Source organism: Pseudophryne corroboree, chromosome 8 (genome assembly GCF_028390025.1).
Source record: "Pseudophryne corroboree isolate aPseCor3 chromosome 8, aPseCor3.hap2, whole genome shotgun sequence".
Classification (NCBI taxonomy): domain Eukaryota; kingdom Metazoa; phylum Chordata; class Amphibia; order Anura; family Myobatrachidae; genus Pseudophryne; species Pseudophryne corroboree.
Genome location: NC_086451.1, coordinates 339814115 through 339831963, shown reverse-complemented (window position 1 = coordinate 339831963; position 17849 = coordinate 339814115). Strand labels below are relative to the sequence as shown.

Genomic DNA, 17849 nt, shown 5'->3' with positions numbered 1-17849 from the left:
GATTGACAGCGGATCCAGTGACGGATCCGCTGGCCAATCACTGTGGCCTCACTGACAGGGGTGTGCTTTCATAGGTTGAAAGTACGTCCCTGTATAAAAGCAGCACCTCTAATGGTGCCGCTTTCCCATGTAATTTCAATATGCTTTTCCTGCCCATTGCTTGGCCCCGCCCACGCCAGCCCCCGCTCCCACACCTTTACCATTTACAATGGGAAGCACCACGATCGGTGCCTCCCAACCCCATTTTACACCTTATAATGATGATTAGAATAATAAAGGAGATACTTAAGTTATGACACAGAACATGTGTCATAAGTATCTTCTTTGTATTATTTTACTCATTAATGACAGGGGAGGCACTGCCTCCACTGACTGCACGTCCCTGCCTTATACCGCTTTCACATCGCAAAAATAACCCGGTATCGACCCAACATATTGCTGGGTCGACACGGATCACTGCGCGATGTGAATGGGGCTATGGAGAATTCCAGGGTCACCTGACCCGGTAATTCAACCCGGGTTATAAGAAGGGTTATTCCCGGGTTGAATACTGGGTCAGTGGCAGTGTAAACGGGTTCCAAGGTCGATGCAAACCAGGACCCGTTTACTACATAGGAAGAGGCAGCGCGGAGATGAGCTCATCTCCCAGCGTCACCTCCGCCTCGCTGCTGACACCGCCCCCGCTGCTATGGCAACCGACCCGGCATATTGCTATGTCGGGAAGCCAGCGCTTAGGCTCCAATGCCGAATTCCACCTGGGAACGACACGTTTCCAATTCCCGAGTGGGATCCGGCATTGGAGATGTGAAAGGGGCTTTATACAGTACATTAAATTATTATTATCATTAACAGTTTCTTCTATAGCGCAGCAAATTCCGTTGTGCTTTACAAATGGGAAAAGTGATAAAACAAAACTGGGTAATAACAGAATTAGTCCGCAGACCACCACAGGGAAGCTGTAGATGTGAGTCACAGCATACTATATTATACTGTGAGTAATGGCCGCTAACGTGATTTCCCCCTCACTCCATGTCTTACAGATTAACGGAGAGGAGATGGCACATGACAGAAAGACCGTTGGTCTATATGGAGAGGCGCAGTACAGAGTACACAGCTGCCTTCAAGGGGCGAATGACAGGACTGGGTGAGGGAAAGTACGGCACAAAATCACCAACCCCATCCTTGCCTAGCATCTGCCTTCCAAAAACAGCTGTGTGCACTGCCTCCATAAAACTCAAGGGTCTCTAGGTGAGATTCCATCTCCAACAACAGAAGGGACGAGAGATGCAAACTACTAACGCGCATGAGCACACAGACTAATTAAAACGGTTTTCAAGTTATTTTAATTTATATATATATATATATATATATATATATATGTGTGTTTACTAGATTGCAGTAGAGAAATTGGTGCATAGCCATTGTATTAGCTTCTTTTTAATTTACCGGTACCTTAAAAATACCTTATTTTCATGTTCTGCAGGTAGGAGGCATTGTGTTCGCTAGTAGGATAGATGCAGGATAAAGCTCGTCATGGAAAACAGAAATGTTTTGAATAGATGACAGCATTTAATGAATGATTCCATAGATGCTTCAAGCTTTTGGGACACAAAGGCCTTTCTTCAAAATATAATTTGCAAATTCTATAGAATTAGTTGGTCTCTATGCAAAGCGTTTTCTGCAGCAAATATATTTCAGGAAGAAGGGAAAATTGCATTTGTGATTTGTAATATACAGTAAGCTATCCTAACACTGGGTACATTATCAGTGGTATAAAACGCACTGTGGGGATCATGGGAGTTGGACAGAATTTGTGCCTAGATAGCAAGTGCAACATGCTCCACAGAAAAGTCCCTGTTATTGTACTGTAGCATACGCACCTACTATAAACCTGAGAACAGTGATGCGCCGGGTTTACGGCAGGAGGTATGGCTGCACAGCAGTAGTAGAATATACTAGAAATACAGTACACAATTCATACACAATACAGCACTTTTCAGCATTCATAGCTTAAGTAAGTCCCATAACTATGTGAAAGGAAATTATACTAAAAACAAAAAAAGAATTAAAGGTTTTTACTGTGTACAAATCTATACATGGGTGTGATATGCACTGCCGGCAGTCAGAATACCGACCACGGCATCCCGATGGAAAAAATCCCGACAGGGGGTAGGTATACTTACCCTCCCCACTAACCCCCGCTATCCCTCTAATTTTGCAGCCTGAACCTAACCCTCCCCACCCCGCAGCCTGAACCTAACCCTCCCATCCTCGCAGTCTAAACCCAACTCCATCCCCGCAGCCTAAACCCCCATCCCTCCTGTGGGCTAACACTACAGTGGGGAATCTGGCGCCAGCATTTTGGCTGATGTCAAAGTTCGTAATTATGGCCGTGTGTCTGGATTCCGGCACCAGGATTCCGACTGCTGGCATCCCCCATACACATATCCATCTACGTGTAATTTAGTCACCAATATCACTGTAATAATGCAAATAGATCACAGCACCTACATTATTGTAGTACAGGTTGAGTATCCCATATCCAAATATTCCGAAATACGGAATATTCCGAAATACAGACTTTTTTGAGTGAGAGTGAGATAGTGAAACCTTTGTTTTTTGATGGCTCAATGTACACAAACTTTGTTTAATACACAAAGTTATTAAAAATATTGTATCAAATGACCTTCAGGCTGTGTGTATAAGGTGTATATGAAACATAAATGAATTGTGTGAATGTAGACACACTTTGTTTAATGCACAAAGTTCTAAAAAATATTGTCTAAAATGACCTTCTGGCTGTGTGTATAAGGTGTATATGTAACATAAATGCATTCTGTGCTTAGATTTAGGTCCCATCACCATGATATCTCACTATGGTATGCAATTATTCCAAAATACAGAAAAATCCCATATCCAAAATACCTCTGGTCCCAAGCATTTTGGATAAGGGAGACTCAACCTGTATTAGTATAATTGGGAAGAATTGAGATGCATATAGCCAATCAGAAGAGGATGCTGATCATTGTCATTAGTGCTGCACACCCACAAGTGACACACCTCCAAGCAGGCGCATAGCTCTCCTTTTGTGATCAGCATGGGGTGCATTTTTGCACACACGTCCCTATTTTACTTTGTACATACTTAAAACCCCCTTCCAGCCCTGCCCATTTACCCTTAGTGCAAGCAATAACAACTTCAATGGCGAAGGAAGCCAAAGACTTATTGGTGTGCACATTTGCTTGTGAAGTGCAAAAAAATACCCCAAAAAAATGACAAGAAAGAAAAAAGAAATAGATGCACATTGTGGTGAATTCTGGACATGCAGTTTGATATTTTGGGTATCCCTTGCTCGGAGCCTGTATGTTTGTTTAATTAACTAATAATCATCAGAAGGGGAGGAATCCATGTCAGAGGAGGTGACCATGCGTATGTCAGGTCACAAATCCAGTGTACGTAGTTATATATAAGCCTGGTAAGAGGTGGTAACACTAGATAGGCATAGGTAAGCATAGGGAAGTCTGAGAATCAGAAACAGGAGAAACATAAACTGTACACAATAGAAGTTAAATAATCATTACATAAGACCTTCATCTCATGTAGAGGTGCACTCAATGCTACAGTCTTCACACATCAGTCTTACAGACATCTCAGGGAGAATGTAATAGCTTGTGAGAAGCAAGAAGTGCGAGGCTTTGTGCGAGTTCTCTTGTTTTGCTGTGTAATTGATTGTGCAAGTTATTCTCATTTTATTAAAGCACCAAAGTCTCGCACTTCCTGTTTCTGGCAGGCTATTACATTCCCCCCCCACATATCGGTCATGATCCAAACTCTTAGAGCCAGTTACTTTCCTCACCGCTGTCTCTCTCACTTGTCCCTGAGATTCGCAACCTCTGCTAGCATCAGGTCTTCCCACATTGTGCTGCCCAGTCTGTCTCCATCCCGGAGTTCTATCCAAAACCGGCATATGGGTGCCGCCATATTGGATCCAGTCACCTGCTCATACTTATGGGCCCTACACACATGCCGATATTACTGCACGATATGAACGATCTCGTTCATTAATGAACGAGATAACATTCATATCGTGCAGTGTGGAGTCACCAGCGATGAACGATGCGCGGCCCCGCACTCGTTCATCGCTGGTGACACGTCGGCTGTGCATGCAGGCCAATATGGACGAGATCGTCCATATTTGCCTGCACGTCTATGGAGCCGGGTGACAGGGGGAGTGAAGAAACTTCACTCCCCCCGTCACTGCCCCCTCTGCCGCCGGGTCGCCCGTCGGGCACCTCGGCGGCACATCGCCTAATGTGTAGGGCGCATTAGTCAGAGTGCTGCTGCTGCTCAGCTGATCACAGTATCCAATCAGGAGACAGCCAGTCCTATAAAAGGACTTCATGGAAAACCTGGCAGTTGCCAGTGCTACGTTGATCTTCCAGACACCAACCTGGTATCTTGCAATCTGCAGACTACTCAGTTGTTCCCGTCTAGTTCCTGCAGTTAGCCACCTGGTTCCGGTCCAGTTAAGTCATCTGGTTTCAGCCTGGCTTCACGCATTGCCAGTTCCAGCCTGGCATCCAGCATTGCCAGTTCCAGACTGGCATCTAGCAATGTTGGTCTCATTCTGGCATCCAGCATATTCAGTCCCAATCTAGCATCCAGCATATTCGGTCCCAGCCCGGCACTCAGCATTGCCAGTTCTAGTCTCGTTCCCAGCATTGCCGATCCCAGTCTGGCATTTTTCCATACATGTCCTAGACCATCTTACAGGATCTAGTACAGTGACATTACTGCTTCCATCAGTTAAGACTGACTACATTCAGTTTCACCAGTCTCCAGTGCCACTAGCATCCTGTAACTCTCTTGAAGTGCATTCAGCTATTAATTTTACTCAAGTTCCCTTACTCCATGTGTAAGAACTTCATCAAACCACCCAGCTTCCTGCACGTAGCCTCTAACACAGCTCCTGGCACTCAACCCTGCTCGGGTACAAACAAATCCTCAGACATGACAATTTCACTTCTGTGCACTGTAGGAGGACCCTGTTCCTTACACAATGAAACTCTCCTCTAATTTCACTTACACCAACACCTCTATGAATGTCTGTTATTACTTAGTTTTGTTCTATCACTCCGTAAGGACCATGGGGTATAGACGGCTCCGCAGGAGACATGGGCACTCTAAGACTTTAGAATGGGTGTGCACTGGCTCCTCCCTCTATGCCCCTTCTCCAGACCTGTTAGGACTGTGCCCAGAGGAGACTGACAGTACGAGGAAAGGATTTTTGTTAATCTAAGGGCAAGGGCCCTCATTCCGAGTTGTTCGCTCGCAAGCTGCTTTTAGCAGCATTGCACACGCTAAGCCGCCGCCTACTGGGAGTGAATCTTAGCTTAGCAAAATTGCGAACGAAAGATTCTCTAAATTGCGAATAGAAATTTCTTAGCAGTTTCTGAGTAGCTCGACACTTACTCTGCCACTGCGATCAGTTCAGTCAGTTTCGTTCCTGGTTTGACGTCACAAACACACCCAGCGTTCGCCCAGACACTCCCCCGTTTCTCCAGCCACTCCCGCGTTTTTCCCAGAAACTGTAGCGTTTTTACACACACTCCCATAAAACGGCCAGTTTCCGCCCAGAAACACCCACTTCCTGTCAATCACACTCCGATCACCAGAACGAAGAAAAAACCTTGTAATGCCGTGAGTAAAATACCAAACTTCTTAGCAAATTTACTTGGTGCAGTCGCAGTGCGAACATTGCGCATGCGCAATTAGCGGAGAATCGCTGCGATGCGAAGAAAATTACCGAGCTAACAACTCGGAATGAGGGCCAAGATTCATACCAGCCCACACCATCCACACCGTATAACATGGAATATACGTAACCAGTTAACAGTCTGAACAAAACAGCATCAGCCAAAGACTGATCTTAACTGTAACATAACCCTTATGTAAGCAATAACTATATACAAGCCTTGCAGAAATAAGTCCGCACTGGGACGGGCGCCCAGCATCCTCTACGGGCTAGGAGAAAAACATTTACCGGTAGGTTTAAAATCTTATTTTCTCTTACGTCCTAGAGGATGCTGGGGACTCCGTAAGGACCATGGGCTTTATACCAAAGCTCCAGACCGGGCGGGAGAGTGCGGATGACTCTGCAGCACCGATTGAGCTAATATGAGGTCCTCATCAGCCAGGGTATCAAAATTGTAGAATCTTGCAAAAGTGTTTGAACCCGACCAAGTAGCAGCTCGGCAAAGCTGTAATGCCGAGACACCTCGGGCAGCCGCCCAAGAAGAGCCCACCTTCCTAGTAGAATGGGCCTTTACCGAATTTTGGAACCGGCAATCCAGCCGTAGAATGAGCTTGCGGAATCGTGTTACAGATCCAGCAAGCAATAGTCTGCTTAGACGCAGTAGCGCCAACCTTGTTGGCTGCATACAGGACAAACAGTGCTTCTGTTTTCCTAACCCTAGCCGTTCTGGCTATATATATATATATATATATATATATATATATATATATATATATATATCTTTAAGGCCCTGACTACATCAGGGGACTTGGAATCCTCCAAGGCACCCGTAGCCACAGGCACCACAATAGGTTGGTTCATATGAAATGACGAAACCACCTTAGGCAGAAAATGAGGACGAGTCCTCAACTCTGCTCTATCCGCATGGAAAATCAGATAGGGGCTCTTGTAAGACAAAGCCGCCAATTCGGACGCCCGCCTTGCAGATGCCAAGGCCAATACCATGACCACTTTCCAAGTGAGAAACTTCAATTCAACGGTTTGAAGAGGTTCAAATAAGTGTGATTTAAGGAACTGTAACACCACGTTAAGGTCCCACGGTGCCATCGGAGGCACAAAAGGAGGTTGGATGTGCCACACTCCCTTTACAAAAGTCTGGACTTCTGGGAGAGAAGCCAATTCCTTCTGAAAGAATATAGATAAGCCCGAAATCTGCACCTTAATGGAGCCGAACTTCAGGCCCATATCCACACCTGACTGCAAAAAATGGAGAAAACTACCCAGTTGAAAATCATCCGTAGGGCATTCTTGGCTTCACACCAAGACACATATTTTCTCCTTACCTCCTTCCTAGCTGTAATAAGAGTAGGGACGACTTCATCTGGAATACCTTTCCTAGCTAGGATTTGGTGTTCAACCGCCATGCCACCAAACGTAACTGCGGTAAGTCTTGGAACACACAGAGCCCCTGTAGTAACAGGTCCTCCCTGAGAGGAAGATGCCATGGATCTTCTGAGAGCATTTCCTGAAGATCTGAATACCAGGCCCTTCGAGGCCAATCTGGAACAACGAGTATTATCTGCACTCTTGTTCGTCTTATGATTCTCAATATCCTTGAGATGAGAGGAAGTGGAGGGAACACAGAGACCGACTGAAAAACCCACGGTGTCACCAGGGCGTCCACTGCCTGAGGGTCCCTTGACCTGGAACAATACGTCCGAAGCTTTCTGTTGAGGCGTGACGCCATCTTGGTTATTTGAGGAAGTCCCCAACGACTTGTCACCTCTGCAAAGACTTCTTGATGAAGTCCCCACTCTCCTGGATGGAGATCGTGTCTGCTGAGGAAGTCTGCTTCCCAGTTGTCTACTCCCGGAATGAAGACCACTGACAGAGCGCTTACATGATTTTCCGCCCAGCGAAGAATCCTGGTGGCTTCTGCCATTGCCGCTCTGCTTTTTGCCCCGCCCTGGCGGTTTACATGCGTCCCGGCTGTGACGTTGTCTGACTGTATCAGAACAGGTAGGTTGCGAAGAAGATTCTCTGCCTGTCGGAGGCCGTTGTATATGGCCCTTAATTCCAGCACATTGATGTGTAGACAAGCCTCCTGGCTTGACCATATTCCCTGAAAATTGTTTCCCTGTGTGACTGCTTCCCATCCTCGGAGGCTCGCGTCCGTGGTCACAAGAACAAAATCTTGAATGCCGAACCTGCGAGCCTCTAGAAGGGGAGTACTATGGAGCGACCACAGGAGAGAGAGAGAGAGAGAGAGAGACCCTGGCCCTGGGGGACAGGGTATCTTCCGATGTATCTGCAGCTGGGACCCTGACCACTTGTCCAGAAGGTCCCACTGAAAAGTCCTTGCATGGAACCTGCCGAATGGAATGGCCTCGTAGGCCGCCACCATCTTTCCCAATGCTCGAGTGCATTGATGAACTGACACTCTTTTTGGCTTTAACTGGTCTTTGATCATGTTCTGGAGTTCCTGGGCTTTTTCCACTGGGAGAAAAACCCCTTCGTTTTTCCGTATCCAGAATCATGCCCAAAAAAGACAGCCGAGTTGTCGGAACCAACTGCGACTTTGGTAGATTTAGAATCCAGCTGTGCTGTTGTAGTACTCTCAGTGAGAGAGACACGGTTTTTAATAACTGTTCCCTTGAACTCGCTTTTATGAGGAGATCGTCCAAGTATGTGATACTTGTGACCCCTTGCTTGCGCAGGAGCACCATCATTTCCGCCATTACCTTGGTGAAAATTCTCGGGGCCGTACAAAGCCCAAACGGCAACGTCTGAAACTGGTAATGACAATCCTGTACAGCGAATCTTAGGTACGCCCGATGAGGAGGATATATGGGGACATGAAGGTATGCATCCTTTATTTATTTATTACCAGTTATTTATATAGCGCACACATATTCCGCAGCGCTTTCCAGAGAATATTTGGCCATTCACATCAGTCCCTGCCCCAGTGGAGCTTACAATCTATATTCCCTACCACATGTACACTTTATGTCTAGTGACACCATAAAATCCCCCCCCCCCCCTCTTTCCAGGCTGGATATCCTTGCCCTGAGAGATTCCATCTTGAATTTGAACCTCTTTAAATATAGGTTTAGGGATTTTAGATTCAGAATTGGTCTGACCGAGCCATCCGGCTTTGGGACCACAAATAGGGTTGAATAAAACCCTTTTCCCTGTTGCACTAGGGGAACCATGATAATCACTTGCTGTTGACACAGCTTTAGTATGGCAGCAAAAACTATTTTCCTCTCCAGGGAAGTAGCTGGCAAGGCCAATTTGAAAATCGGTGTGGAAGCACCTCTTTGATGGATTTGGTAGAGGCCGGGGAGGAAATTTTTCCTGTGAACTAGCCGTAGCCGGTGTGCTTATCCCTCTACCTCTACCTCTGGTGAGGAAAGAAAGCCACGTCCCTTTCTGAACTTACACGACCGAAAGGACTGCATCTGTTATTGGGGTGTTTCCTTTTGCTGTGGGTGAACAAAAGGCAAAAAAGACGACTTACCTGCGGTAGCTGCGGAAACCAGGTCCGCGAGGCCCTCCCCAAATAAAACTTCACCCTTGCAAGGTAAAGCCTCCATATGACTCTTTGAGTCAGCATCACCTGTCCATTGACGGGTCCGCAGGGACCTACTAGCAGAACCTGCCATGGCATTAGCTCTTGAACCCAAAAGCCCAATATCTCTCGCAGCCTCTCTCATATATAGTGCTGCGTCCTTGATGTGACCTAAGGTCAACACCATACTATCTTTATCTAGGGTGTCAATGTCAGATGACAAGTTATCAGCCCAAGCTGTAATTGCGCTACCTACCCATGCCGACGCTACTGCTGGTCTAAATAGGGCTCCCGTAGTCGCATAAATTGATTTTAAGGTAGATTCCTGCCTACGATCCGCAGGATCCTATAGAGCCGCCGTATCAGGGGACGGTAATGCTACCTTTTTGGACCAGCGCGTTAAGGCCTTGTCCAGCGTGGGCAAGGATTCCCACCGTAAGCTGTCCTTTGAGGGGAAAGGATACGCCATAATAATTCTCTTGGGAACCTGCAGTCTAATGTCAAGAGCCTCCCAAGCTTTTTTAAATAAAACGGTCAGCTCATGAGATGAGTTAGGTTACTTTTCTTTAAACATGCAGACCCTCGTGTCAGGGACAGAGGAGTCCTCTGTGATATGCAAAACATCTTTTATTGCAATAATTATATATTGAATACTTTCGCGACTCATGGGTGCAACCTTGCATCATCCTAGTCGACACTGGAGTCGGAATCCGTGTCGGTATCAGTGTCTGCTAACTGGGTAAAGGGACGTTTATGGGACCCCGAAGGGTCCTGGGTAAAAGCACACAGTAAAAGCCATAGGTTAATTCCCTGCTTGTCTTTGGACTCTGCTTTGTCCAATGTAATAAAGCCACATTAGCATTCAAAATATTCCACATGTCCACCCAATCAGGTGTCGGCTGTGCCGACGGAGACACCACCACCATCTGCTCTGCTACCTCCCAAGACTAGCCTTCCGCATAAGACATGTCGACACACACGTACTGACACCCCCACACACACTGGGATAAATAAATATGGGGACTGACCCACAATAAGGCCCTCTGGAGAGACAGAGAGAGTATGCCAGCACACACCCAGCGCCACAATATACTGAAACCAAGATCCCAGCCTAAATAGCGCTATATATATATATATATATATGTACAACTTGCACCAAATAAATGTGCCCCCCCCTCGTTTTTGCCCCGTTATTGTTCAGCAGGGGAGACACCGGGAGCACTTCTCTGCAGCATGCTGTGGAGAAAATGGCGCTGGTTAGTGCTGGAGGATCAAGCCCCGCCCCCTCGACGGCGGGCTTCGGTCCCGCTCAATTTCTTTATACTGGCGGGGGTTTTAAACTATACTGCCTCCGCAGTATCTGAGACCTGTGCCAGTGCTGTTTTTGAGGTAATAATTGCTGCCCAGGGCGCCCCCCCTGTGCCCTGCACCCTTACAGTGCCTTCTGTGTGTGTGTGTGTGTGTGTGTGTGTGTGTGTGTGTGTGTGTGTGTGTGTGTGTGAGTGTGTGTGTGTGTGTGTGTGTGTTGGGAGCAATGGCGCGCAGCGTGACCGCTGCGCGGTACCTCATTGAAGATCTGAAGTCTTCTGCCGCCTTTGAAGTCTTCTTTCTTCTCATACTCACCCGGCTTCTATCTTCCGGCTCTGTGAGGAGGATAGCGGCGCGGCTCCGGGACGAACGGCGAGGGTGAGACCTGCGTTCCGACCCTCTGGAGCTAATGGTGTCCAGTAGCCTAAGAAGCAGAGCCTATCATTTAAGTCGGTCTGCTTCTCTCCCCCCTCAGTCCCACGATGCAGGGAGCCTGTTGCCAGCAGTGCTCCCTGAAAATAAAAAACCTAACAAAAGTATTTTCAGAGAAACTCAGTAGAGCTCCTCTTCAGTGCATCCAGTCTCCTCTGGGCACAGGATCTAACTGAGGTCTGGTGGAGGGGCATAGAGGGAGGAGCCAGTGCACACCCATCTAAAGTCTTTAGAGTGCCCATGTCTCCTGCGGAGCCGTCTATACGCCATGGTCCTTACGGAATCCTCAGCATCCTCTAGGACGCGAGAAAAAATAATTATAGATGAGCAGGTCCAGTTCTCTGAGAACCGGACCCACCCGAACTTTGGCATCCAAGACGGGATCTGAGTCCGGCTCGGGACTTCCCGCCTTACTCAGATCCCAAAGCTCTTGGCTTTAAAACCTCTCACTGACTTGCACAAAATCAGTATGCTCATCTACTGAACTATGTTGGACTGTTTTGTTATTCTATACCTACCTGGGACACAAGAAGAAGATAAATGAAGTACTAGCCTACTCAAATGCACCTTACAAGCTAGGAATAAGTACAGCTGTAAGGCTAGACAAACAAAAACTACATTTAGATATCCGGAACAAACACTGGGGAGGTCCCACAATAGCCAATTACTGACAGAAATAGCGGGTTAAAGCGCTGCCTTACATGTGGCATATTATGTTTTATACTAATACATGTTACTGGGTGTGGCTTAGGAGACTATTTTTACACTTTTGCTTTAACTTTCATTTTGTCCAGCATCAGTTTCTATGACTATTGCCATTTCCATACATTCTAGTAGGAGGTCCATTACCAAATTACCATACATTCACTTTATTATAAACCAGAATTCCACACAGATTATAATTTACAGCAGCTAATAAAGTACAGCTCTTCACTACCACACACTTATTTTGCAGGACACAACTTTCCATGAGGCCTAAAGTTCCACCAATGTCAAAGTGCACATCAAGTGTCGTTTGCAGAAATCTTACCATGGGTTTCGACTGTCTCCTTATTACTCTTGCTGAACAATCTGTTCCTTGAGGATTTATTTGAGACGGCGCTGCAAAGCTATGTGACTGAGAGGGTGTCCGAGAACATGGCCTCCTTGACGTCTGTTCTGTCAAATGCAAGTATATACACACAAAATTTACACCAGCTGTTGGAAATGTTTATCCATGAACAGAATGGTATCAGATTCTTACAATTTTTTATTTTTTTTAAACACAAAGTTAACCAGGATACACACCCCATGTAGACTAGGATATTTGGAGCTACCCTGATATATGATCTCAATTCTTTGTGAATAAGCCTATAAAGACATGGTTAATACTCAACAGAGAAAAAAAAAGACTGCAGACAATTTTTATATATGACATAACTACAAAGTACCTTTAGACGCTGTGCATGCTTTTCATCAAAAAAGGAGGTGTTGTAACCAGCAACCAGATTGGGTCATTATTCTAGTAAAATTTTGATGGGCAACCTACAGTAATATACTTAAATTGCTGTATGAGCAGCCCTCCAAAGATCCAAACATAACCTTAATTTTGAGGGGAGGAGGGGAAATTTATGGTAGACTTACCATTGTTAAATCTCTTTCTGCAAGGTACATTGGTTCCACAGGGAAACATCGGGGTGTAGAGATGGAACTTGATCCAGGCACCGACAGGCTAAAGCTTTAGACTGTCCAAGGATGCATTAACCAGTACAATGCAGGAGCAGGTAAAAGAGAAGGTAGATGTTAGTCACATAGAACCACGTTCTCACGACAGGAGAAGGGACTAGTGGCTAATGCCATACAAACCCAGAGAAGCTAGGTTTGGGCGCCCTGTGGAACCAATGGACCTCGCAGAAAGAGATTTAACAATGGTAAGTCTACCATAAATCTCCTTTTCTGCAGCGGGGTACATTGGTTTCCACAGGGAAACATCGGGGATGTCCTAAAGCAGTTTCTCATGGGAGGGGACGCGCCGTAGCGGGTATGAGAACCCGGCGTCCAAAGGAAGCATCCCGGGAGGCGGACGTATCGAAGGCATAAAACCTAATGAACGTGTTCACTGAGCACCACATAGCCGCCTCGCACAATTGTTCAGCGGACTCGCCTCGGCGGGCTGCCCAAGAAGGTCCAACAGACCGAGTAGAATGGGCTTAAATAGCAGCAGGAGCTTCTAATCCATCTGGCCAAGGTTTATTTGCAGGCCAGCCACGTTTGTGAAAACCAAAAAGTACAAAAAGGGTATCTGACCTCCTGATAGAGGCAGTCCTCTCCACGTATACATGGAGAGCCCGTACACATCCAAACTCTGCTCTTTGGAGGACAAACCAGAAGAGATGAAAGCCAGAACCACAATCTCTTGGTTAAGGTGAAAGATGACACCACCTTAGGTAAATAACCCAGGTGAGTTCTAAGAACTGCCCGGTCATGGTGAAATATCAGGAAGGGTGGATGACAGGACAGGCCGCCTAGGTCTGATACCCTCCTAGCAGAGGCGAGAGCCAGTAGGAACAGGACCTTGACCGTAAGCCATTTAAGGTCCACTGACTCAAGAGGTTCAAATGGAGATTCTTGCAGGGCATTCAGGACAACAGACAGATCCCATGGAGAAACAGGAGGGACATAGGGAGGCTGAATTAGTAACACACCCTGAGGATAAGTATGAACATCAGGAATAGACGCAATTTTTTTTCTGAAACCACATCGACAAGGCAGAAATATGAACCTTGAGGGAGGTCAGACGAAGGCCTAAGTCGAGGCCTTATTGCAGAAAAGCCAGAAGTTCTGAACGTGTAAGCATCGTAATTCTTAGCATCACACCAGGTAAAGTAAGAATGCCAGACCCTATAATAAAACCGCGCAGATGCTGGTTTGCGGGCCTTCACCATAGTCTGGATAACCGCCTCGGAGAATCCTTTTGCCCTCAGGAGTGATGTTTCAAGAGCCACTGTAGGTTAAAACGAGCACTAAATTATGCGTGTAGAAATGAGTGTGGCACCTGTAAAAAAGAATAATGATTAATACTTAAAAACTTCTGTTTACAGCTCTTTTGAGAAATGGTTAGGTTGGTGGTATCCAGATATAGATGTAAAAGTCCGGAATCTAACTGTCCCTAACTTACCCACGGGGATTCCTCAGCCGTTGGTATCGCTGTGAGGGCTGTCCGTGGCCGGCTTTGTGAGTCGCAGCTCTCACCGCTGCGTCCAGCGGGAGAAGGATGTTGTAAAAAAGCCAGAAATAGCGACGTCAGTTCGGGTCCGCAAAGCGGCGTAGATGTTCTTTTCTGTGATACCAATTGTCCACCAATGCGTTTCGTGCTGTTCAGAGCACTTTTTCAAAGGTGGTTGTTTGGTTTAAAAGTCGTTTATTTATAGTAAAACTTTATTGTTCCCATTTGGAAAAAACGGAACTTCCGGGACTTCCGGACCGGAAGTGGCAACAAAAATTGCGGGAAGCACATGGTAAAAAGCAATAAAAGTGCTCCAATTTTTTTTTTTTCCATTAAAAATTTGAAGATTTAAAGGTTGGATATGTTTAAAACAGGTGCCACTTAGTGTAAGGAGTGTGTGTTCATAAAAAAACGTTGACGTCGATGTCAATATTGTGGCCAGATGGTTGTAAGGTTTTTAATTCAAAAATCCATTTGCTTTCTTGTTTTCTTAGATCAATGGTTATGTCTCCTCCTCTCCAGTTTGTTCTTATCTTTTGAATTGGTAAGAACGTGAGTCCAGTCGGGTCTTTATGATGTTTCTCTAAAAAATGGTTTGATAGGCTGTGTGTTTTAAGTCCCTTTTTTACATTGTAGATATGTTCGGCAAATCTTATCTTTGCTTTCCTTTTAGTTTGGCCGACATATTGTTACCCACAAGGACAGGTGGCTAAATATATAACCCCTATTGTGTCACACGTAAGGGAGTCATACATGGTATAGTCTTCCTGTCGCAAATGATTTGAAGGCTGTCGGGGGTCTGGTGGATTTCTCCTTATCATTCTTGCAGGCTTTGCAGTTTAAACACTTAAAATAACCTTTGCCCGTTTTAGAACTGCTTTGTGTTTCGTTCTTCAGATGGCTTGAGACTAGGAATTGTTTAATAGTTTTAGCTTTGCGGTAAATTACTTTTGGTTTTTCTGGCAACATGGGTCGTAGTGTTTCATCTAGATGCAGGATATGCCAGTGTTTGTTCAGCATTTCTTCTATCACTTTTGAATTGCTGTTAAATTGAGTGATGAAAGGGAGACAGAGAAACATTCTTATCTTTGTTTTTATCTTTGTGTCTCAATAGATCTTTTCTATCAATCTGGTCAATTTTTGCAATGTCCGCTTCCAATTTTGTTAAATTTTTGCAATGTCCGCTTCACTTTGTGCCTTAAAAATGGTCGGATCTGTGCAATTTCTTTTTATTCTTTGGTACTGACCGCGTGGTATGTTTGCGATCCAGGTCTGATGGTGGTTACTGGTCGATGTCAATATTGTGGCCAGATGGTTGTAAGGTTTTTCATTCAAAAATCCATTTATTTTCTTAGATCAATGGTTATGTCTCCTCCTCTCCAGTTTGTTCTTATCTTTTGAATTGGTAAGAACGCAAGTCCAGTCGGGTCTTTATGATGTTTCTCTAAAAAATGGTTTGATAGGCTGTGTGTTTTAAGTCCCTTTTTTACATTATAGATATGTTCGGCAAATCTTATCTTTGCTTTTAGTTTGGCCGACATATTGGTACCCACAAGGACAGGTGGCTAAATATATAACCCCTTCTGTGTCACACGTAAGGGAGTCATAGATGGTATAGTCTTTTCCTGTCGCAAAAGAAGGAAGGAATATAGAAGGAGGGGAAAGAGAGGAGGAGCAAGGAGCAAGAAGAAAGACTTACAAATAAAGAAGCCATCAGTGTTCAATTTGAGCAAGAAAATCCTTACAAAAGCACAACTAGATATTCTGCAAAAAGGCTTGAAGTTTGCTCCCCAGTCGAAGATTAACAAATTTGATCTGTACATTGACCTTCAAAAATATATCCGAAAATTATGCATAAAGAAGTTTTTTTCAAAAGAAGAAACAACTACCTGCATGAATATCACCGACGACCAATTCTTACACTCTACCTTGAAACCCACATCAACATTCAATCCGATACATTGCAAAGGCTCCCACATTGAAACATTCAGGAAACTGGTAGAAAAGGATATTGAAAAAATTCCAGAACGTCAAATAATAAAACAGAACTTATCAAAAACAGAAAGAGACGCTCTAAAAGAACTAAAAGAAGACAATCAAATTGTCATAAAACCAGCGGATAAAGGAGGAGGCGTGGTTATTATGGAACGAGAAGCATATGAAAAAGAAGTAGAAAGATTGCTCTCTGATGTCACAACATACGAAGTCCTAGAACGTGATCCTACCAAACAATTTCTACAGGAGCTTGAACAACATCTCGAAGAAGGTCTCACCACGGGAATTCTGAACAAAAAAGAATTTGACTTTATCCTGGAAAAACATCCAAAGATACCTACCTTTTATTTCTTACTGAAAACTCACAAGAGCCTCATAAATACACCTGGACGACCATTAGTATCAAGTATTAAATCAGTCACATCTAATCTGTCAAAATACACAGACTCTTTTCTCCAAACAATAGTTACTCAACAGAAGAGCCATCTTCAAGATACTACAAGTATACTCCAAAAATTAGAAGCTATTCAATGGGAACAGAACTTCTTTCTTTGCACCACTGACGTCAAGTCTTTATATACATGTATAGCACACGATCTAGGATGTGCTCATAATAGACATTTTCTTTCTACAATGACAAACCTCCCTAACCAACAGGTCAATTTCATAATGGCAAATATCGAATTTGTGCTAACACACAACTACTTCTGGGATAACGATAAATTCTACTTGCAAAAGTGTGGAACTGCCATGGGCACATCATTGGCACCCAGTTATGCCAACCTCTTCCTAGCCAAATGGGATGATAACATCTGGTCGAATAACGAATACCTATCACACATCAAGTGTTGGTATCGTTATATTGATGATATCTTCATATGGAGGGGTACAGAGGAAATCTTTGAAGAATTTAAATCCTACATAAACAATAATACCTTGAACCTGGAGTTTACAACAATAACAAGTAAAGAGCAGATTGTCTTCCTGGATTTGGAAATCTATATTCAGAACAACACTCTACAATCAAAGACACACATTAAACCCATTAATGGAAATAATGTTAGCAACAACCAGTAACCACCATCAGACCTTGATCGCAAACATACCACGCGGTCAGTTCCAAAGAATAAAAAGAAATTGCACAGATCCGACCATTTTTAAGGCACAAAGTGAAGACATGCTGAACAATTTTCTGGAGAAAGGGTATAAGAAAGAAAAATTGGAAGCGGACATTGCAAAAATTGAACAGATTGAAAGAAAAGATCTATTGAGACACAAAGATAAAAACAAAGATAAGAATGTTTCTCTATGTCTCCCTTTCATCACTCAATTTAACAGCAATTCAAAAGTGATAGAAGAAATGCTGAACAAACACTGGCATATCCTGCATCTAGATGAAACACTACGACCCATGTTGCCAGAAAAACCAAAAGTAATTTACCGCAAAGCTAAAACTATTAAACAATTCCTAGTCTCAAGCCATCTGAAGAACGAAACACAAAGCAGTTCTAAAACGGGCAAAGGTTATTTTAAGTGTTTAAACTGCAAAGCCTGCAAGAATGATAAGGAGAAATCCACCAGAC

The 17849-nt window shown here is 44.6% G+C and overlaps 1 protein-coding gene across 3 annotated transcripts in view; it reads right to left on the bottom strand.

Annotated features, from left to right (window-relative positions):
* ARHGEF6 (Rac/Cdc42 guanine nucleotide exchange factor 6) overlaps positions 1-17849 on the bottom strand; it is a 258983-nt gene that overhangs the window by 160398 nt on the left and 80736 nt on the right. For all 3 annotated transcript variants that reach the window (XM_063937432.1, XM_063937433.1, XM_063937434.1), the window contains exon 4: positions 12097-12224. In XM_063937432.1, the coding sequence (XP_063793502.1) occupies positions 12097-12224 (128 nt within the window). The remainder of the gene's footprint in view (positions 1-12096; positions 12225-17849) is intronic.